Source organism: Lissotriton vulgaris, chromosome 3_2 (assembly GCF_964263255.1).
Source record: "Lissotriton vulgaris chromosome 3_2, aLisVul1.2, whole genome shotgun sequence".
In the NCBI taxonomy this organism is placed as follows: domain Eukaryota; kingdom Metazoa; phylum Chordata; class Amphibia; order Caudata; family Salamandridae; genus Lissotriton; species Lissotriton vulgaris.
Window position 1 is genome coordinate 286,887,833 of NC_141690.1, and position 23,332 is coordinate 286,911,164.

At 49.4% G+C, this 23,332-nt stretch overlaps 1 protein-coding gene across 2 annotated transcripts in view; it reads left to right on the forward strand.

The window, feature by feature from the left end:
* The window catches only part of C3_2H2orf81 (chromosome 3_2 C2orf81 homolog), a 203,850-nt gene that overhangs the window by 65,308 nt on the left and 115,210 nt on the right, over positions 1 to 23,332 (forward strand). For both annotated transcript variants that reach the window (XM_086964384.1, XM_086964383.1), the window contains exon 3: positions 12,116 to 12,349. In XM_086964384.1, coding sequence (XP_086820510.1) covers positions 12,122 to 12,349 — 228 coding nt within the window. In that variant the 5' untranslated portion in view covers positions 12,116 to 12,121. The remainder of the gene's footprint in view (positions 1 to 12,115; positions 12,350 to 23,332) is intronic.

Genomic DNA, 23,332 nt, shown 5'->3' on the forward strand with positions numbered 1-23,332 from the left:
TACCTCTACTTCTGGAGTTGCGCACTCACCTAGGAGAAGCACCCTCCAGAACACAACTCTCCCACCAGTTTAGGACCTCTTTCCCTCCACTGGTCTACCACCTGGGATCTAAATTCACAAGATGCACAGGGGTCAGGCTCCCTCTGACCCCCTTCCAGAGTTCTGCACCCTCCCAACTAGAGTGGTACCCCTAGAAGACAAACCGGCCAGGACACTGGCTACAGTCGCACTGCCGTCCAGGACAGGCAAACACCTGAACCTGGCTCCCCAACCTAGAGACACTACCCTTTGGTTAGATGCCTGGCGCACCAGGATTTCTACAAGTTGAATATAAAGTCTAAGACTTTCTCTTCTCCTTCAGCAGCAAGGTACCCACTGCAGGCTAATCCCCCAGGTCAGGGAAAGTACTCCTCCATACCGCTTAACCGGTTCCTTCTCTTCAGGCATAAGTTTCTTCTTGTAACTTCAGGACACTACTTACATTTGCCCTTACGTCCACATCCGAAACCACCGGCTACTGACTCCCCAACCGAGGGAAGTACCCTTTGGTCAGATGCCTGGTGGACCAGGACTTCCTTGAGGGTGACACATAACTAATGTGTCGTGTAGCAAGCCTGCCTGTCACTCAGTACAGAAATGGCATCACCACGGTCACTCCCCGGCGACACAGCCCTTCCGGTTGGCCCCTGACCCACTGGTTCTTCCACTGGGGGGGTCTCCCCTTCGCACCCCTCCATCTGGACTTCTTCACCCTCCCAACTGGAGCGGTACTGCCAGACACCAGAACTACTGGAACCATGCTTACAGATGTTCCACGTTCTCCAGACACAGCAAGCTTCCTATCTCAGAGAACTCACACCCAAGTATTTAGCAAGCTCCTTATTTCAGAAAACTCACACCCACGTCCAGTGCAGCACACGTTCATCCACACACACCCCGCCAGACTGGTAGGACAGTTTCTACCGACCCTGATTTCTCAACCTGACCACCACGTGACACAGGTACCATTACTCCGGGAACGGGACGGGGAACACATGCACTGGACACACTTTCGCTGCCACCACTGGATCCCACCCTTACTGGTGAACCCAGAAAACTCACACTGCACTTAGGGGATGATCTTCCTCCTGAGCTAGGGACACCTAACTCACAGTGCACAAGAAACACATTTGCAAAGAAATGACATTTAGAACAAACTTAGAAACAATAATCCCTTTCCAAGTGACTATCTAAAATGCAGAGTTTTGTAGTGAAGCCAGTTGTCGCTGTGGTACTACGCAAACACAAGTCCTCCCTTGCATCACTCATACAGCTCTCCCCATTCACCACAGGGGCAGACCCATCATGACTCATGGAGCCAGGCTCACCAGCCAATCACAAGCCAGACAGCCAATTCACATGAATTACACAGACATGCCAACTTCTAGAAGTATTTACAACTAGAAGTGGCACTTGCACACTAGGTACATTTATGCCGCACACATCATCGCGCAGCATTTAATCACACGAGTCAGCACATACCAAACTCACACCTGCACTCCGCACGCATCAGGAACTACCAGGGACACATACATTCCCCATGCATTCCTATGGGAGGGCAGGCCAACCTCACCTCACCACACGCACACACTTTACACTGGGACACAGTGGTAAAGCGCGCAGAAACCAAAAATCACTATCACTAGATCACAAGCAAACTAAAAGCAAAAAGTTCAGGGGTGAACCTGCCAGAAGGGCCAAGTCCAATAGTCTGGAACATGAAGACATCCCCAGCAAGGAGAAGAAATGGGATCCAAATGAGACCTTGGATGTAGCTCGACGACCTGGACTTTGCAGACTACCTGACACTACTCTCTCATAACCATCTGCAGACGCAAAAGAAGACCAACAAAGTGGCAGCCACATCAGCATAACTTTACCTCAACATCCCCATGGGAAACACCACGATCCTGAAGGCTAACACAGCCAGCACAACTGCAGGCACTCTGGCAGGTGATGCACTGGAAGAGGTTGAGGCCTTGACCTACCTGCGCAGTGTTATAGACAAGCATGGTGGCACGGACCGATGTCACAGAAAGCATCAGCAAAGCAAGATCTGCCTTCGTTCAGCTGAAGAAGAGCTGTAGCTCCAAGGAACTAGTGCCGTGAAACAAAATCAGGATTTTTATCACCAACGCAAGACCAGTCCTGTTTGGACCAGAAATTTGGAGAACAGCGTTGACCACCACCAAAAAAGTCCAGACGTTCATCAACATCTCCCTGATTAAAATCCTCCAAATCCTCTGGCCAAACGCCAACAGCAACAACGACCGATGGCAGCAGACTTTTCAACACAAGAAAAGACTCTGAGGCTGGATAGCTCACAGTCTTTGCAAGCCCTCCTCAAACACTTCCAGACCTGCAACCCTCAAGGCAAAGGGAAAAGAGGACGGCCAAGAAACATCTGGCATCGAGCCCTCGATGCTGACTGCAAGGAGATGATTTATACCAAGAAAAGCCCAGGACAGAGATGGCGGGAGAGTCCTGGTTGATGTCCACACCCCAGGCAGGGTAGTGAGCAATAGAAAATAAGTAAGGTCCCTTGTGTCCTGGCAGCTATTGTTGTCCCTTCATGATGCCAGCTGTGATCGCTGCTGTCATTATAGCTGTTTGCTGCTGTAGTCCATGCTGTGGTTGCAGTTGTTGCCTGCTGAGCTGCAGTCCTTGCTCTGGCTGCTGCTGCAGTCCCTGTCATGAGGGCAGCTGTAGTTTCTATTGTGCTGCCTGCTGTGATTCACCTCTAGTGGCAGCAGGCATCACTGCTGGCTCCCTGCTGTGCTTGCAGCTGTGGTTGCAGTTGTTGCCTGCTGTGATTCACCCCTAGTGGCAGCAGGCATCCCTGCTGTGCTTGCAGCTGTGGTTGCAGTTGTTGCCTGCTGCGATTCACCCCTAGTGGCAGCAGGCATCCCTGCTGTGCTTGCAGTTGTGGTTGCAGTTGTTGCCTGCTGTGATTCACCCCTAGTGGCAGCAGGCATCCCTGCTGTGCTTGCAGCTGTGGTTGCAGTTGCTGTTGCAGTAGTGCCCGTGGTCACAGCTGTTGTGGCTCCTCGTGTGGTTCTTGTTGAGGTTATTGTGGCTGTTGCTGGTGTTTTGGTGGCAGCTGCTGTGGTCACAGCTGTGCTTTCTGTTCTGGTTGGTGCCTGCTCACAGTCGTTGCTGCTGCTGTGATGGTGGCTGTTGTTGCATTTGATGCTGTGATCCCTGCTATGGTAGCCATTGTTGTTGGTGTTGTGCTCTCTAAGGTGGTTCCATATGTCATCACTACTCTAGTTTCTGCCCTGATGACTGTTTTTGTTGCCCTGTTGTCCCTGCCACAGCGTTACCTAGGCTTAAAAAAGGTATTCAAACAGATTCTATTATAGACCACAATCAGTGCTATACGTTCACTTCCAATGTCCAGCCGGACATGGAATATTTATTTGATCAATGTAGACGAAAATTTTTGAAATTAGAACACACACACAAATAAAGAGGGGACAGTCCTGTATCCAGTGTGAGGGAAAGAAAAAATGAAGGGAAAGGTAGAAAACAACTTTTTGGAGCAGAACGTGGCTTGCATCTTAATACATAGTACTGCAAGCTCAAAAACGCCAGAGACGGCAATATATTAACACAATGGTACAATTGCGACACTGTATGTGAAAGTCGACGTTTCGATCCCATGTCCCTATGCTAGCAGAATCATCATCAGGACTAATTATAATTGCCTGGTTGTGTGAATAATAACAACGCCTGTTAAGATAAAGGGAGAAAAGGGAAAAGAATGATTCAGGTGAGTCAATTGTTATACAGGTAACAACTTGACATGCAACATATGGTGAGCAACCTGATATTTACATCCAACAAGTTTGTCCACAGAGCGACGACATTACTGATCATGACTGGGAAAGACCGGCTCTTCAGTCTCTGCTAGGTTAGAAAAACCACACAGAGAGAGACGGTGGAATTCAGGGCGGTCAAGGAACAGAGGTGCCAGTGAGTACAGTTATGAATAAGTGCTCGATAACAGTCCAAAACAATGCAATGGGCATTTTCATTACTATGTACAATGGTCGTAATTGACCTTGATAATTACTCGGGGTACGAGGTAACATACCGGCGCTTCCGTCTCTACTATGATTAATAACTCAATGAGAGACGATGGAAGTCATGGCGGTCTGCACCGGTAGTGAGTGTTGTAATGTTTAAAGACTGCAAGTATGCAGTCTAGTTCTTACGCACGTAGCCGTGCGCTAGCGCGGCCGTGATACGTCACGGCCAGTATAAATAAAGGAGGCGTGGTCACGGAGCTAGTCCAGACCACGCGGGGACTAATAAGCGTGTCCTGAGTTCCTACTTTATGCGCAGCGTTAACGGCGCTGCGCACATCAAGTTGGGGCTTGACAATGGCGACGAGGGCCTGACGAGCCCGTGCAGTGCCCCTGGGGCACTCTATGCCCCGCTCCGCCGCCGATCCCCGGATTCCCCGGCCCGGACGGGCCCCGCTGGCAGAACCACGTGGCATGCCGAGCATCACACTGTGGGAGTGGCTGTGCACGCCGAGGAGCCCCACATGCAGATGCACAGAGGCGAGCTATGCCCAGTGAAGAGCCCTGAGGAGCCCAGGCTACAGGAGAAGGTACCGGGGTTGCCCCTTGCGCAGCAGAGCCACCTACCACCTGCACCACCAGTAACACAGAGCATAGGGGAGGGTGCACGCCCAGGAGGCCTCTCATTTCTGGCCCCTGCTCACGACGGCCAGCTAAAGCGCGCCCCGCAGGCGTGATTCGCCGATCCAGGGCAGGGAAGAGCACCAAGTCTGCAGTTGTCCACCCCGGAGTAAACCAGGCAGTAGGGGGCGGTGTCTCCCTCCACCATGGCGACCATTCCGCCCATAGAACCTTTCACCGTCGATGGTGCACCGACGTCCCTGGCCCCGAGATGGAAGGACTGGGTTGAGAGGCTACAGTTTTACTTTGAAGGAGCAGGTACGGTGAGAGAAAGGCGTAGGGCACTTCTCCCATCTTGGTGGGAAGGACATTTATCGGATCTATAAGACCCTGGTGGAAGCAACCCCCATACCTATGTTACGCTTCTCAATGCGCTCAATGCCCATTTCGAGCCGATGCAAAGTAAAGACTACGAGCGTTTCATCTTCATACAGGCGCGACAGGAAGCGGAAGAATCCCTCGACGCATTCCATGGTCGTCTGAAGGAGCTAGCGAGCACGTGCAGATTCCGAGATGAGCAAGAAGAGATTCGCGGCCAGATTATTCAAGGCTGCTACTCCTCCGACCTGAGGGTGAAGATCCTCCAAGAAGATGGCAAACCGTTGGCGGACATTCTAAAGCTCGGACGCTCGAAGGAGTTATCCCAAGCGAGGGCGTCTCATATGGAAGCAGCACTCCACAGACCGGTCAAGACAGAGCAGGTCCACGTAGCGGAGCACGTCAATGTGGTACGGCCAAAGCAGCGCCCTGCCGGAAGAGGAAGACCGCCAGAACGCCGGAAGGAATGCGGGTACTGTGGGGGTACGCCGCATAGGGCACAAGACTGCCCAGCACGTGGGAGAAAATGCGGGTCATGCGGGCGCATGAACCATTTCGCATCAGTGTGCAGGTCATCCAAGCCCAGGCCGGAAGCCGCTCATGCCATAAGGGAGGACCCAGAAAGTGAGGACATGGACGACGACGCTCACAGCTATCCGGTACACTACGTGTTTGCCATAGACCAGCCGCTGAGGAAAAAACGGCGACTCCCGAAGTGCAGGATAAAGATACAGAACCAAGAGGTGAAAGCAACCATCGACACAGGGGCCTCGATCGAACTTATGGCGGCAAATGTCTACAATCAACTGAGAGACAAGCCGACTCTGAAAACAGCTAAGATCAGAGTTTTTGCCTATGGACAAAAAACACCAATACCGTTAATAGGGTGCTTCCAAACAGAGATACAGCACCAGGAAAAGAGGACACCGTCAACCATCTACGTTACCAAAGAAGGTAGTGGAATGCTACTGAGCGGGCAAACAGCGGAAGAACTTCACCTGATATCCTTCGCTATGGCAGTACTGGAGGAGGAGCTGGACACAATCCTGGAAGAATTTGAAGACGCCTTCAAGGGTATTGGATGTCTCCGCGGAAAGGAAGTATCTCTACATATCGACAGATCTATCCAGCCGGTGGCCCTTTGTCATCGACGAATAGCATTTCACCTAAGAAAGAAAGTGGAGCAAGAATTGGAGACCCTTGAAAAACAGGGGATAATCGAGAAGGTCAGTGGGCCCACCCCATGGGTGTCGCCGATCGTGGTGGCGTGGAAACCCAAACAGCCAGGGCCGGTCCGCATCTGCGTCGACATGCGCCTGCCCAATGCAGCCGTGAAGAGGGAAAGACACCTGACACCCACAATAGACGACATCCTGGGAGAATTAAATGGAGCGAAATGGTTCTCCAAAATGGACCTAAGGTCAGGATATCATCAACTACCCCTGCACCCGGACTCCAGGTATATCACCACCTTCTCCACCCACGTAGGACTCCGGTGCTATAGAAGACTCAACTTTGGGATATCGAGTGCCGCCAAAGTTTTCCAAAATACGATCCGAGAAGTACTGAGCGGGATCACAGGAGTCCTGAATGTCAGCGACGATCTGCTGATATACGCTGACACGGTGGAAGAACATCACAGGAGGCTCAGAAGCGTACTACAAAGAATTAAAGACTCAGGCCTTACTCTCCATCGGGAAAAGTGTCAATTCCTACAGAACACAATCAGCTTCTTTGGGTACACATTCTCCGACAAGGGAGTGGCCCCTGACCCTGAAAAAGTGAGAGACGTGCAAGCAGCCCCAGCGCCGAACAACACGTCAGAAGTTCGGAGTTTCCTCGGGATGGTGAATTTCTGCGGGCGATTCATCCCAGACCTCTCCAATCTCACCAGACCACTAAGGGAGCTCACAAACTCTACTACCCCATGGCAGTGGGGAGAAGAGCAGGAGCTGGCATTTCAGAACACCAAGGCGGCCTTGTCAGCTAACACGACCTTATCATATTTCGACCCCACCAAAGCAACTAACATAGCTGTAGACGCCAGCCCATATGGACTCGGAGCGGTACTGACACAGAGCCAAGGTGGTGATGACTGGGCGCCCATAGCCTACGCAAGCCGGTCACTTACGGAAACAGAACAACGCTACTCACAAATTGAGAGGGAGGCCATCGCAATCCACTGGGCCTGCAGGCACCTCCATGTGTACGTCTACGGACATCCGTTCACTGTCTCCACCGATCATAAGCCTCTGCTTCCTTTGTTCCGAGGTTCTGTCTCCAAGCCTCCCCCCAGAATCGAAAAGTGGATTCTACAACTCCAAGAATATGATTACAAGCTGGAGTTTAAGCCCGGCGCAACTAACCCTGCCGACTACCTCTCCCGGCATCCCCGAGCGGCAACCACCCAGGAAAAGGAATATGCCGAAGAGACGGAGGAATACGTGAAGATCATCCTGGAGCGATCACGACCACTGCCCAGGAGCATCAGCATGATTGTGGACTCGACCCGAAGTTCTACAGCTAGTGATAACCGCCATGAGACAAAATGACTGGAAAACACTCCAGGCGTCACTCAGTCAGAGAACTCCCGAAGCCAAGCGTGCTCTGGTAACCATCCTCAAGGTAAAGGACGAACTGTCGGTAGACAGTCAAGGATGCGTCCTCCGAGGACCAAGGATCGTGATGCCAGCAAGCCTGACACAACAGGCCACCGAATTAGCGCATTGTGGCCACCAGGGAGTGGTGAAAACGAAAAGCAGACTCCGGGCCAAAGTTTGGTTCCCGGAAATGGACATAAGAGTCAAGCAAATGGTCAAGGAGTGCCGCTGGTGCCAAGCGGCAGGTCCACCCGAACCACCACCGCCAGTAGTCACCGAAGAGAGCCCGGAGAGACCCTGGGAGCGAGTGAGCGCTGACTTCGGACATCTCCCGGATGGGCGCTACATGCTCGTTGTCATTGACGACCTGACCAAGTATCCAGAGGTAGAGATAATAACATCCCTTACCGCCAAGGAGGTGACTGTAAAATTCGAGAAAATGATCGCCACCCATGGCATTTTCGAACTGGTCAAGACCGACAACGGACTGCCGTTCCAAAGTCAAGAGTTTGCCGACTATCTCCAGGAGTGGGGGATGCAGCACAAGAAAATCACCCCCAGATGGCCTCAAGCCAATGGAGAGGCAGAAAGATTTATGAGGACCCTCAACAAGGTAATTCGGATTGCCCATGCTGAAGAAGCACCACTGGAGAAAGCCATTTACACGTTCTTGAGAGAATACCGGCTCACGCCCCATCGCACTGCCACAGCCGCCCCGGGGCCGTCAGCAATGGGTAGAATAGTCCGAGACACCATTCCTCATCATCACACCTGGACCCCAACGGAAGCAAACCCCCGGCAAACCCTGCTCAACAGAAAGCGCTCAAATGAGTACGCCAGTTTCAGACGTCGAGCCGAGGAATCATCCATCTGGGAAAGAGATAGAGTCTATGTGAGAGACCGATACCCGGGGAGCAAGTTCAGGCTCCCGTTCAAACCACGACCCTGGACAGTCACACGCCGGTCAGGTACTATGGTGACGGCGCAACGAGACGGAGAAACCGTCACACGAAATGTGTCCTTCTTCAAGCGGGCCTCTGTCCCTCCCGGAGATCAGCCTAGTCAGGAACCGAGCAGATCGACGCCAAGTACTACAACACCCAGCACTGGTTTCCCGGTGAGTGGGCATGAAGACACGGAGGAACAGTCCATGGGGAGCTCACCGAATCTGTAGAGGCCCAGTAATGAACAGTATCATCCTTCCGAGGGTGGGCCGTCACCCACTCGAACCAGACAAGACACCCCACAAAGAATTCTGTTCCGAGGAGAGGCTGCCGGCTATGGACTGAGGGGAAATCCAGCCCCCTCCTCGCAGTTGGCAGACTTTGCTGTGGGGTGAGACTGCAGTACCTGATCATCAAGCTGGTAACAGGCCTACCGGCCATTTTGTTTGTTCACATGTCCCCATGAAGCAAGTGACTCTCTAACAGACTGTGGATGATATTTTTTCTTTTGCTTTAATAAAGGTTGGAAGGAGTGTAATGTTTAAAGACTGCAAGTATGCAGTCTAGTTCTTACGAACGTAGCCGTGCGCTAGCGCGGCCGTGATACGTCACGGTCGCGTGAAGTATAAATAAAGGAGGCGTGGTCACGGGGCTAGTCCGAACCACGCGGAGACTAATAAGCGTGTCCTGAGTCCCTACTTTACGCGCAGCGTTAACGGCGCTGCGCACATCAAGTTGGGGCTTGACAAGTGTGACCAACGAATATCAGCGGCAAAAGAATACCATAGCAAATTAATATTCAATTCTGCACACATTGTGAAGTGGTCGAGAAGTGTCCGATGGTGCTTTGGTGTGAGCAGGCATAGGGCAGTGTGGGGTGGTGGTTAGGCGACATTACTGTAGTGATGTAAATTGTTAAAAACGGCGCAGTTTTACATCAAAAGTGGGTGCCGTGACATAAACAACCAGACGGCTTGTGCGAAATAACGCGGGCAAAGGACGTGGTGGGGGCTCATAACAAACCTTAGAGTGGCGCAGATTCAATTGCCACGTTCCCAAGGTCTCGAGGTAGGGTGCTGTTAACAGTGCCTGAGGAATAAAAAATGACAGGATGGATGGGCAGAATAAAGCTAACGGCCGTTGTACGTGCCTATGGAGAGAAGGATAGTTACCTGCTTGCAGGAATGAGAGCAGGTGCATTTTAGGGGGCGCTTGTCCGGGGTAAAGAGTAGCCCAATTTCGGCGAATTAGCGCTGAGAACCACGATAGGGTTCCATGCGGAGCTAAGGGGGAAAAAATTGCACGGGGACGGTTAAGTGATGCCAAACTCCAGAACATTGCTGTTGTGAGAGTGAGGAATTAGGTTTAACTCCGAGGAGTCTCTTTAGGCAGTGGACGCGATGGTCAAAAATCAAGGTCGTGCTTTATAGCAGGGATAGGAGGGAGCGCAGGGGCTGTGGTTAAATCCTCGTGGGTGTGGCTCGCCATCTTGGATAATTGGCAGCGACAATGAGGAGGGGACTAGACAGCCTGTGCCGGCTCGCAGGGTGGCGGCCATTTTGGAATGGGAAGTGAAGTATTTACGAATCATATAAACAGTGGTAATTCACTAGATAAAATGTGATTCAGTGCCAAGGGAGTGCAGAATCAGGGATTAAAAACATTGTAGTGTGTGAACCCTTGGCGGAACCGCAAAGTGAGAATTGTGACAATAATTAGATTAAAATATTTACATTTGAATTACGATTGAACATATTCAATTTAAGATTACATTTGAATATTGTTGTTAGTGCCAGCAGGCACGGTGTTCTCTGTAATTAGAATTATATAGACAATGTCTAATGGCCTAGCTACACTTGGTTGAACAGTTGGATGGTCATTTGGTGAGTGCAAAGTTCATACAGTCTGTATTCAAAGCAAGGATGTCCAATCTTCAGTTTTGTTCAATCCTTGCCTCATAGAATCAACAGAATTATTGATTTAAGTTCAGCCCTGTTCAATAGTTGTGCCATGTTACCGCCTCTTGGCGGTAATTTCAGTGTTTGCCAGACTGTCCATCTGATGTCGTCCTCGCTGTGATTGGCCTCCATGAAGTGATCGACTAGTGGGGCGTTAGGTGTCCTGCACCTGATGCGGCTTCTATGCTGACAGATTCTCGTTTTCACCTTTTGGGTTGTCTGGCCCACATACACTTTAGAACAAGGGCATTGTATTAAATAAATCACGTTACTCGTGTTACAGTTTGAATAGCTGTGGCATTTAACTGTGACATTGTTGAACGTGAAACTCTTCCCTTCAATCGTGAAAGTACAGACATTACACCCCCCACATTTAGAGTGACCCACGATGGGGGACAGACCCCAAGCAGATTCAAGAGTGGCGGAATGCGCAGCGATAGGTAAGGCAGCCTTGACCAGATGGTCTTTGAGGTTCCTACTGTTTTTGGAAGCAAACAGGGCCTTTCAATGTTCACACTACCCGCATTCATGATTGGCCAGCGGTGCAATATTATTTTACGGAGTTTGTTTGATACAGGAGAGAAGGTAGTCACACAAGCTATTCTCTCTAGTTCTTTTTTGGGTTTGGGAGTTAGTAGGGTGTCCCTTGGACAATACCAGGCTCGTTTTAGTGCATTTTTCACAATTCTTTTGAGGTTCCCTCGATCTTTCAGTTTCGAGGATAGGAAAGTTTCCTCCTTATAATAATCTTCTTTACAGGAAAAATTCCTTCTGATTCTCAAAAATTGAGAATAAGGGAGGGAGTCCCTATGGGCCCTTGGGTGGTTGCTGGTATAGTTTAACCCCTCCCCTGCTGATGACGGAACCGCTCCGTCATCAGCTGCGGTGGCGCTGTGCTGATGACGGAGCGGTTCCGTCATGGCCCGACCGACGCTCCTGCGCGGCGCGAATTCCGCGCCTGCGCTGAGCGTTCTATTGAGCGGGCGGGGCCATGACGGAACCGTTCCGTCATAAGCACAGCGCAACCGACGCTGGTGACGGAGTGGTTCCGTCACCATCATGCGCCCGCTGCATTTCCGCCCCGCCCCCTTAGCACTGCGGCGGAATAGCCGCCGCAGTGAAGGGGTTAAGAGGGTATTTCTCTCTGTTGGTTTCCTATATAGTCGTGTCAGCAATACTCCCTCGCAGTGAAAGATGGTGAGACCCAAGAAAGAGATAGAGGATTTGTCGGTTGTTATGGTAAATGACAACCCGGCACAATTATTGTTCATCCAGTGAAGGAATTGGCGCAGATCATTGACATCCTGTTTCCATATGATAAAAATGTCGTCAAAGTATCGGCGCCAGAAGCCGATACCGGCGAAAAATGGATTGGTAGGTGTCCAGATGACGTTATTTTCTTATTTGTTATTTAGCTTACACAAAATAGAAGCATGGAACCTATTTCTTTGCCATGTACTTGTGCTGAGGCATTGTGTATTGTAGGGTATGGAAGTGTGAAATCATGAAACATGTAATTAAACATGGAATCATTTCTTTGTGTGCAGCAAACAATGTCTCGAGCCGCCTTCTCCAAGTCTCGGCTGGATAAGTCTCGGCCTCCCCCCGTCACGATGCCGGCCCCCCCGGTCTCCGTGGATATTGTGCCCGGGCGCCTGACCGAGTCCGACTGGAGCTCACTGGTCGAGCGGGAGGATGGGGACGAGCATGTCTGTGACATCATCGAGGACCTGCTGAACCGCATCATGGACCAGTGCTTCGCGGCATACCTGGAGAAACAGGTGAGTGGGGACTGGGCCCCGGCAGCCTCTCCAGTGACATGCATGGAAGGGACATGCGGCCACGGGTGCTGTCCACCTGGCGTCTGTACTGGGGGAATAGTCAAACAGCATTCCCTCACCACTGAATTGTTTTAAAAAAAATATTGTGCATTTTCGCCCTTTTAAACCTTTTAAAAAAAAGAATTAAAAAAAAACCTGAACACCCCCCCCCGGTCTGGGTAGAACCGTACAAATTCATTGTAACACATCAATTCGAAAGAGAGCAGAGTGAAATCAGCTGTAACAAAGCACAATTGTCAACTACAAACCATTAAATAAAGTGCAGCGTGCGGAATAAATATAATGACGGGACTGACATAAATAATAATTGACCGTAAGTAGTACGGCACAAGAAGATGTAAACAACAGACCATTCTTCAAAGTGCAAGTGTGCAAAAATAAATGGAATTGCAAGGCTACCAGTAATAAATAAAAAGAGTACTCCCCACTTTGCGCGTGTCCTTACCCTAGCCTTCCTTCACAATAATGCGGTTCAAACGCTCTATACCTTGAGGCCAGCGAAAAAATGACCTACGTCTCTTATATAAAGTGCAAGGTGCAGCTAAAGAAGGGGGAGCCAGGGCAATCCCTCCTACTATTTCAAACCCCCTCAAATTTCTAATGTAGATAAGGGCGCCCATATTTTGGTCCTTTTTCTTTGTTTTAACACCCTTCTGGCTTAGATTGCTTTCTCTAGACTGGAAATAGCGAATACTGGAAACTGTGGGGGTTGTGGGTCTAGCCAGGCTGTAGCTAATACCAATCTAAAAATTGTCATAGAGACCACAATAAAATAATCTATCTCCGGGGTCAGTTTTTCATCTGCAAATCCGAGCTAGATTACCTTTGGAATCAGTAAGTAACTTTTTTATTAACTGTGCGATTACTTAAAATCTTTACAGTATAAAACACATAAACAGCACCCCCCTCCCAAGTACCCGTCCCCAGTAAAAACCCAATGTTCAGCTTTAAAATAGCACCGTGGCTACGCAGGCTCTATTTACTACTTTGTGTCCATTTAAAACTTCAATGAAAAGATATATATTTTTTTAAGTTACAATGTTGGGTTAGCAACGTTTCGCATCTTTGCCCCTCTAAGGATCAATAGTTATATAAAGAGTCTAACAGGGTCGTTCTCTGAATTTGAATTTAAATTTAAAACATTTGTAAAGCGCAGCGTTCACCCTACGGTTTCTTGGCGCTATTGAGACAGGTCCAGCAAATCAGGGCCGTGGAAGCCTGGCGCAGAGAAGTAACAGGGACAAATTACAAGGAAAAGGCCTGTTTAAACAAAAAGGTTTTAAGGTCTTTGCGGAAGGAGGAATAATGTGAAGCAGATCGTAAGTGGTCGGGGAGGGAGTTCCAAAAGGTAGGAGCCAGAGTTGAAAAGTTGGCCCCTCCCCACTTTTTACGTTTGAAGCGTGGGATTTGCAGAAGGGATTTGGACGATGAACGAAGCTCTCTGGCAGGAACATATTCGTTAATCAGGGAAGAAATGAAAGCGGGGGCAGAGCCCTGGCGAGCCTGAAAAACCATGCAGCCGGTTTTGAAAAGGGAACGTTCCATGATAGGAAGCCAATGAAGCTCCTTAAGGAGGGGTGTTGAATGATGAAAGCACGGGAGACCGTACACCAATCGTGCCGATTGGTTCTGAACCATCTGGAGCTTCCGCAGGCTATACGCTGGGATGCCGTTGTACAGGGCATTGGCGTAATCCAGCCACGAAATCACCAGAGCGGACATGATCAGTTTGAGTGCCAGGGGGGAAAAAAACGGGAAACAGTGCGAATGGTACGGAGAGTGAGGAAGCAGGAAGAAACAACAGAACTGATTTGTGAGTGTAAAGTGAGTTGGTTGTTCATTTTGACGCCCAGGGTTTTAACTGTGGAGGAAGGAGTGGGGGAAGGACCAAAAGAAGAGGGCCAGAAAAGAGAGTTCCAGGGACTGGAAGAACCACCTGTGAGAACCAACTCGGTTTTGTCCGGGTTCAACTTGAGATGGTTGTGGTTCATCCAGTCCCTGATGAAAATCATAGTAGACTGTAAATTAGAGACAGAGAGGGGAGAGGAGGAGAGGCTGAAGATGAGCTGGAGGTCGTCCGTATAATTATATACGGTGACCTCCAGCTGCTGAAGTGCAAAGATTAAAGGAAAGATGTAAAGATTAAACAATAAGGGAGAAAGTGAGGAACCCTGGGGAACACCACAAGTGACTTGAAGTGGGGTAGTCGTGAAATCCCCCAACCGGACCGCCTGGGTGCTGTCCCTCAGGAAGGACGATAGCCAGACCAGGGCTGAGCCCTCGATTCCCGCCGCTCTGACACGTGAAAGCAAGATGGTATGGTCCACCGTGTCAAAAGCGGCGGAGAGGTCGAGGAGCACCAGAGCCTGATGTTTGTTGTGGTCCATGCCCTCCCTGAAGTTGTCCAGGACCGACACCACGACGGATTCGGTAGAGTGCCTGGGGCGGAAGCCGGCCTGACGGGATGCCAAGCCACCATTTGCTTCTACGTGGGCGCTGAGTACCGAGGTGACATGGCGCTCAAGCACCTTGCCCAAGTAGGGCAGTAGGGAAATGGGGCGATAGTTGGCTGGGGCGGACGGGTCAGCGCCAGACTTCTTAAAAATGGGCACTATTGTGGCTGATTTAAGTGCGGGGATCACAAATCCCTGGGTAAGAGAACTATTAAGGAAAGTAATTGGGGGCTGGGGGCAAGCAGAGTAAATCTGTTGTAGGATTCGTGCCAGACAGATGTCTGCCGGAGAGCCGGATTTGACCTTAGAAAGTATCTCTAAGAATACTTCCTCAGTAAGGGGGGCGATTGAGGTAAGATGGCACTGGTCAGTAGGGGGGGAAGGATCAACAAAGGTAGAAGAGGGGGGGGGATATTAGCCTTGATAGTTGCAATCTTATCCAGAAAGTAAGAGTTTAATTGGTCACACAGGGGCTGGGTAGGAGGGAGTTGGGGTGAAGCTCTGTCAGAATAGGCTAGATCATTGACTATACCGAAAATCTCCATAGATTTATTTTCTGCTGTCAGAATTTTAGTGGAAAAATAGATGGTTTTGGCAGCTAGAATGGCTTTTTTGTACTCAGTTAATAATACTAATTGTCATTAAGATGAATTCTTAACGAGCCCCCTGTCTGGCCCCAGGTTTGATTTCTGATTCCAGTGGCGACCACTGACAGGGTTAGGGCTCCAGGTCATTTTCATTGCAGAATGACAAGACCCCTGAGTTCTGTGGCCTTTTGATGGGAATCAAGTGCAATTCTAATTTGATGGATAAACGTGCCAACCCTGGCAAGTGAGCAAGTTGTGGTTTCTGAGAAGCACGAGTCCGAGGCCTCTCTGCAGGTTCTGAGGCTCAAGTCCCTTAGGGCCGGGCGCCGCAAACGACGACGATCGCTGGCCAGCTTTGAGCCGCAGCATAAAATGTGTCGCCAGGATTCTCTGTGGTAGTTGCATAACCAGCAGGAGATGGTGCTGTCAGTACGTGCCCATTTTGGATTAAAATCCAAAATCTTGAGGGCCAGGAGGCACAAGTACAGAATTTTCTTTCTTGCTTGAGCTGAACGTGAATCTTGCAAATATGGTTGAAGTTTGCCAGGAGTATATGACTTGTCCAGGGCCAATGTGAGGGAGTTATAACGGAGTGATGAGCGATCCAGTTCAATCGAGATGGTCTGGACTTGGCGCTCTACAGCTCGGACCCAGACAGAATAAGGACTTTCCTGAAGGGGCAAGCTCTTTCCCTCGATTTTCAACAGGTCTATTGCTTGTTCCAGCTTGGAGTGCCATGGGGAGCCCGCTACGCTGAAAATTAATTTTAGAAAATATTTGAGATTGTTTTCGGAGGCTTTCAGTACTCTGATGTAATATTTTATTAGGTCCCCCTGTAGTACCAACTCCGGGCCATTGGAATCCATGCAACCTTAATATCTAGCTTGGTGCGAAAAAAAGCTCTTGATTTCATTCTTTGAATGGTTCAAAGAACAACATGTTGCAAAAACATGCACAATGTCGGCACTAAACGTGGAACAACGCTGGGCACTTAGTACCCTGCCCCGAGCTCCACTTCACAATTCTTGCAGGCGTATATTAAGCATAAAGCAAGTTTTAAAAAACTGCACTTGCAGATTGGCCAACATCAACCCTGTTTGGGATAAGCTGTGGGCTTTTGCAAATTCTTTTTGCAGTCACCGACAGCTTATCCTGCCATTTCATACACTGTTTGTCGAGATCATCTTTCATTTCACCATTCAACATCTGATAGATTGACCCGATACGGATAGGCTCCTTGCTTATTAGCCGACCCACCAGGGCATTCTTATCAAAGCTGCTTAGGCACCCCGCTTTCCACTGAAGATAATCCTTTTCTTGCAGGTACTAAAAATACTCTTTGTGATTTATACTGAATATTGTTTTTAACTAGTCAAACGAGCCAAGGCCCGCTGGGGAGAAAAAGATACCTAGTTTATCTATACTTTCCCCAAACCATACATGCATATAGCCTTCATTGAAGATTCCAGGTAGGTTTGGATTATTTAAAATAGGGGTATAAAAATACAGTCTCCCCAGCCCAGACTCTTCCGTATTGCAACCCAGGCCTTTGCCGTGCCCAAAAGGCACTTAAACAGAACTTTTTTATAGTAGCTTTATTCAACTTGCCTTATCAAACACCCCCAAGCCTCTTCCCCAAGCAATAAATCCTATATGGGAAGCATTGTAATGGGCACTGCCCCTTGTGTTGGTTCCCTTGGTAGGATCGGGCTCTATGGCAATAGTGAAGCCCAGTAGGACAATCAAAGGTTTGGGAGAGCCCACCCCCCTTTCTCTAGGAAGTGAAAGATACCTCAGCGCTCTCCTAGGCTGAGAATAAGCCCATAAAAATCTAGTAAAGACAGCATCAAAGATTTTAAACCATTCACTAGGCAATTCTAATGGGATTGCTGTGAAAAAGTACAAGATTTTCGGGAAATAAATTATCTTTATCAGATTGCAGCAGCCTATCAATAAGGTGCAAATTATTTAATCTTGCCAAACCTTTCTTAGTTCTATCTGCCAAGGAATATAGATTATAATTAATGAAAGATTCAACTTTAGAGGAGATATAAACACCCAGATATAGTGCTTTCTCCACCACTCTGTTATCCGCTAATACAATCTTTTAGTTAATAATAATCTGTGTCTTTTCTTTGTTTAGCGAGAAACCGGACATACCCCAAATATAGTGGCTTCTGCCTCCATTGCCTTAATAGCAACCTCCGGGATAGGCGTTAGAGCTGCCACGTCATCGGCATAAGCCAGGATCTTGGTCTCAAGGCCATGCATAATTATTGGTGGAATGACAGTACTTTGCCCAATTTTCCTTAAAAAAAGTTCAGTATACAATGCAAACAGGAGTGGGGATCAAGGGCATCCCTGTCGGGTTCCCCGAGTAATCGTCACTGCCCCTGTCATGCTAACCGAAATACAAACCCTAGCCGTTGGGTTGATATAAGGCCTTAATTCCATGCACAAAACCGGGACCAAAGTCCCTTGCATACATCGCCTGCCAGAGGAACTGCCAGGAGACCCTATCGAATGATTTTTACGCATCTAACAAAATCAGAGCCATAAAGTCTGCTGTCACTTCCGCAGCGACAAAGAGTGATATCACTTGACGAATATAGTTGGTGGTGTCCCTGCCAGTGATAAAACCATGTTATTGCTGAACGACCTGGGCTAATTGAGCTGCCAGCACCTTGGAGTAAACCTTTGAATCACCGTTTATTAACGTGATTGGCCTATAAGAGCCAAGCTCGGCAGAAAGTTTATCCTTCTTCAAAAAAGACAGCTATTTTTGCCACCGACCATGAATCAGGAGGTATAGATCCATCGAATATATATGATTAAAAAGTGGCACTATCTGATCTTTCAGCTGGGGGGCAAAGGTTTTGTACAACTCTGAGGGGATTGGGTCCACACCAGCCGCTTTGCCGTGGGGGAGGCTAGTGATAGCTAGCAATATCTCATCCCATGTTAGCTCTTCTTCTAGGGTTTCACGTTCTTCTAGGGCTAGTTTGCTTAAGGGTACTGCTTCCAGAAACCCCTTAATTTGTTCAGGACATACCCGATTTCCCTCTGTGTACAAGATTTGATAAAACACTTGAAATGCCTCTCTGATTTTATTAGTATCGGTAACCATCCCAAAAGTAGGATCGCGTATTTCTCTAATCTCACTATCGAAACACCTGTGTCTTACTCTTACTGCCAGATGGTGCCCTTCCTGATCACTGCACTCATAAGATCTTTCCTTCCAGGCAATATACTCAGCTGCTGCCCTGTCTGCAAAAATTGCCTCCAGGTCTGTCCTTGCGAGTACTACCTTAGTTTGCGCTTCGCTTATATTGCCTGCTTGTTGTATGGTCCTCGTTAAGTCCTCCTCAGCTACTGCTAAGATATCTTGTTTAACTTGAATCATTAGCCTATCTTGCTTTCCCTTAGTCAATGAGAATTTATTTTTTTTTTTTAAATTTTTGAAAACCTTTATTGTGCATCGAATCAGAACAAGTACGGGCCTACAACCTACCGGCCGGCCACGAAAACAGTTAAGCACCAATGCAGCGTTACGGCGACACAGTATTATCCTACATTTTGAGCAGCATTAAAAAGTTACACTTTAATTACCATATTACCATGTCCCAGAATCAGTGAAGGTTAATTTTAAAAGGTTTTGTTAAAGCAATTATTGAAACAAATCGTACTGTCCCAAGTCTTATAAAAGAGAAGCAAAAGAAGGATCCATGCGGGAGGAGCATGACCGTAGTTGCAAGCATGTACACAGGATATCAACGGCAACCAGCAAGTTCCCCCCAGGCAGTAAGGCAGCTATTCTCAGAGTCAGGTAGAAGACCCCCCTCACGCGCCACCCGGTCCCCGCCGCCACCTAACCCCTAGTAAACTAGACATGGACCCAGACCAAAAGTGAAAATAAAAAATAGGAATAAAAGAAGGCACCATAGAAATAATGACTAAATTCTAACTACTAACCCCCCACCCTACACTCATGCGGAGGCTACGGCCTGCCCCCCCCCCCTCAGCAGTGTGTCTGTCGCCCAATAAACCCGAAATATAGCGAGAAAGAAAGAAAGAGAAGGAAAAGAAAAAGGCATACCATGTGATATAGAGAGGGAGAGAAGGACACCCTAATCTTCGACTCTCAAAGACAAAAAAGAAAACAGGAGGAGGATCAATTCCAGGCAACCCGGTCCCCACCAGTCACTAATGCACCTTCCACCCCAAGTTCAGGATAAGCAGCAAGCATTAAGGCAAATACAGGAGTGAAGCATTAATCAACAGCGGTCAAGTAATCTGGACGCAAGAGACAATCCCAGACCCAGGTCCACCAGCCCAGCAGCCAACAACAGGAGAAGCAGCCTAGCCCTGACCCGAACGTGGATACACCCTCAGATGCGTTTCCCAAGAGAGGCCCGCCCACCGCAGAACAAAGGAGCAAAATGGTGAGAGGAAAGACGACAACAATATGGGAGCACAAAATGGCCACGATGAGTCACCAGGGAGTCCGTCGAGTGTAGCAGAATGTTCCATAATAACACTAGGAGTACACGATGTTGTAGGCAGTATGGGCAAGAGGCACAGCGCAGGAGGAGAAGGCAGCCGCAGCGCCACAGACAGTTCCCGAGGCACACACGATAAAGTGTCCGGCCACAATGTTGCACTCTTCACTGGGAGGGGAAACAAAGTATCCCGGGTGGTGTCGTCAGGCTGGTGATCTTGGGCGTCAGCAAAATAGACAGCGAGCTCAGATGTACAACGGGCAGGAGAAAGCGCTGTTGCCCCATACATTGCAGGTGGTGGCAGGCGGCAGCTTTGCAAAACCGGATCATTAGTGTCCCACCTCAGCGTAGACGCCATGTCGTCCAGCTTGTCCCCCAATTCTCGGTAGCAGTGGTGCACGTCTGCACGGAGGTTGCACAGGGCTGACAGGACAGTGCCAAGGGAAATCTCAGGCTGTAGCCCCTGGACCTCATGTCCCCGGGGAATCTCTCGAGTCTCGGGCTCTCCTGTAGACAGGGCAGCACTGGTCACTGGCGTGGACGGGCGCATCACCTCACAAATCATGGCAGCGCACAGAGCCATTGTGACCAAACTCCACGACGTTCACCGGGTTAAGGAGAGCACCAGCGCACTCCCTTTTAGCTGCTGGCGGAGTATCATGCGCCGTGCCCAAGAGACATTCCGTGCAGGTTAGGCGCCCCTCGGCAATCCCGGGTAGCGAGGCATGGGGTCAATAAGCTATATGCGACCCAAAATGGCCGGACAGTCCTCTCCCCGTACCTTCCGCCTCAAACAAAGGCTCCGTTCCGATGGGGATCTGCAGCTCCGTGAGCACTGCCCTCTCTCCGTCCGCCTCGCGTCTTCACAGGTGGCTGGGCTCGGGCAGCGCCTTGCAAGGGTCACGTCGGTGTCTCAGCAGCCAGCGCCGACGGAGCACTCCGGCCGGCAGCAGGTCTCAGAGGCACGGCAGGAGGAGCCCACGTAAGCGGGGTCCAGGGCCGTGGGCTAGGAGGCGAATATCTTCGGCTGCCGGGCAGGTCGAGGGTCCGGGAAAGCACCGCCGGGATCAGCGCCGCTTCGCACACAATCTACCTTCGATTGCGCCAGGATTAAAATCACGATGTCAGTGCGGCAAAAAAGGACTGGCGGAGCCGGGAGCCTACAGGTCCGCTCCGGTCGCCATCTTGGCTCCTCCCGTCAATGAGAATTTTAAGGTCTCCCCCTTAGGCAGGCCTTAAAAGTATCCCACACCACACAAACAGAGGCACTGCCATTATTCTCGAAGAAAGTTGTGATCCACCTACTGATATACTCACAATACTCCTAGTTGGTTAAAAGGGCACGTTCGAAGCTCCATGAGGTAACCTGCCTCCCGCCTATTCCCTGCAGCCCTAAGACAAGAGGATTGTGGTCCGAGAGAAACCGTGAGTATCTTTCGATCTCGCAGTCCGTGACCAACTTGTTAGACACAAAAAATAATCAAGACGGGCATGTGTGCCGTGTGGAGCGGAAAATAATGTATACCCGTGTCTACAATCGGATTCTTTTATTGCCATACATCGACCAGTCAATGATCCTTGCATACCCCTTTGAGGGTTTGCCACACCTTAGGCTTCCTCCCAGTGTATTGTAAGTGTCCACCTATATCAAAACTCCCTTGGAGGTTGAGAATAAAATCCCCGCACAAAACCACAGGTAGGGGGCGGCCCGTTCACTCTCTAGAAACCTGCATTAGTGTGGAGGGATCATCAAGCACGCTGCCATAAACTGAACATAGCATGAACTTGCCTCCACAGGGTGAATGACAAACTACGACTACCCATCTCCCCCTATGATCATGCCCTACTTGTGAGAATTTCAGCAGGCTTCCTTAGGATAAAACTGCCACATCAGCAGTACGCACGCCATGGGAGGTGCAAGCTACCAGTCTATAGCCCAAGGAGTTAGGAATATCTCTCTGTGAAACTTCAATATGTGGCTCCTGGAGGCAGACAACGTCCGCACTCAGAAGTTTTAAACCCAGAGAAGTCCTGGGTCTTTTCTTAGGGTCGTTTAGGCCGCATAGGTTGTTAGATGGGATGCAGATCATTGCCTGATCATTTAGTAAATAATGTTTCTCCACCACACCCTAAGCACCAACCCTTAAAAATTACAATGTCCTCCAAACTACCTCCATGGGTCACCACCCCTCCTCTATACCTCTTTCCACACATGCTTCGTTCATACTGACTTGTTTTGCCTTCTTTCCTCAACCAAACCCTCCCCCCCCCCCACCCTCACCACTCCCCTGAGCAACCAGGTCTGGCCTGTATGATGCTGTCTAGCATCACGCAAACCCCACTCCCTGGGCCCCTTCCACCGACCCCGTGGCAAACCATCATATATATATATTTCTTTTTTTATTCCACCTCTTATTTTATTTTTTCTCTCTTCCCCCACGCTTTTTTTCCAGGATTCAGAAATATATTTCAGAGTGTTTCCCCCTGAATCAGTCCCCACTAGTTGATCCGTGAGAAATTCCTGTACCTGAACCTCCGAAAAAAAGGTACAGGTACGACCCTTCCATAATACCTTCAATTTTGCCAGATATTGTAGGAACACTTCGGCACCTATTTTCTGGGGGGGGGGGGAGGGGGGGGGGGCAAACATCTGCCTTAATCACCATCTGCGCTCTACGGTAGCATAAGCGAAGTCTGGCCATGCAAAGAAGGCAACACCCTCAAAATCCCTCTTAGCACTGGGGCAGGTCAAATCAAAAATACTTTGTCTCAAAATAAAATTTCCATGATAAACAAATGTTGCCCTACAATATGCATTACTATCCACCCATTGTTTTTTGGGCTTTAGGGGGAATCGATGTGCCGTCTGAATTTCTCATGTCCAATCCTGTTAGACCTGGCACCTTGGCGTGAGTTTCCCTTCCACTTTTTGCTGGTGTGCCTCAGATGTTTTGCTGGTGTTAGCTGCTCAGAGCACTGTGCCACTGCCAATCAGTGCCACAGTGCAAGTGCTCCCTATGAAAACTGCATATGTGATTGGATTACATGATTGGCTTATTTGACTTACTGTCAGACCCCAGTGAAGTGCACTAGGAGTGCCAGGGCTTGTAACTCCAAATGCTGCAAGTGGGCTTACAGCACTGGTTGTGCCACCCACAGAAGCAGTCTTGTAAAATGTGTCTAGATCTGCCATTGCAGACCCTGTGTGCAGTGTGGTACTATCATGCTGGCTGGGCAAGTGCACCCACTTGCCAGCCCTAAACCTTCCCTTTATTTCATGTGAGTCACCCCTATGGTAGGCACAAGGGCAGGGTGCATTGCAAGCATAAGGTAGGACATGCCCTGATGTGTGTGGCATGTCCTAATAGTGAATTACAGCCATTT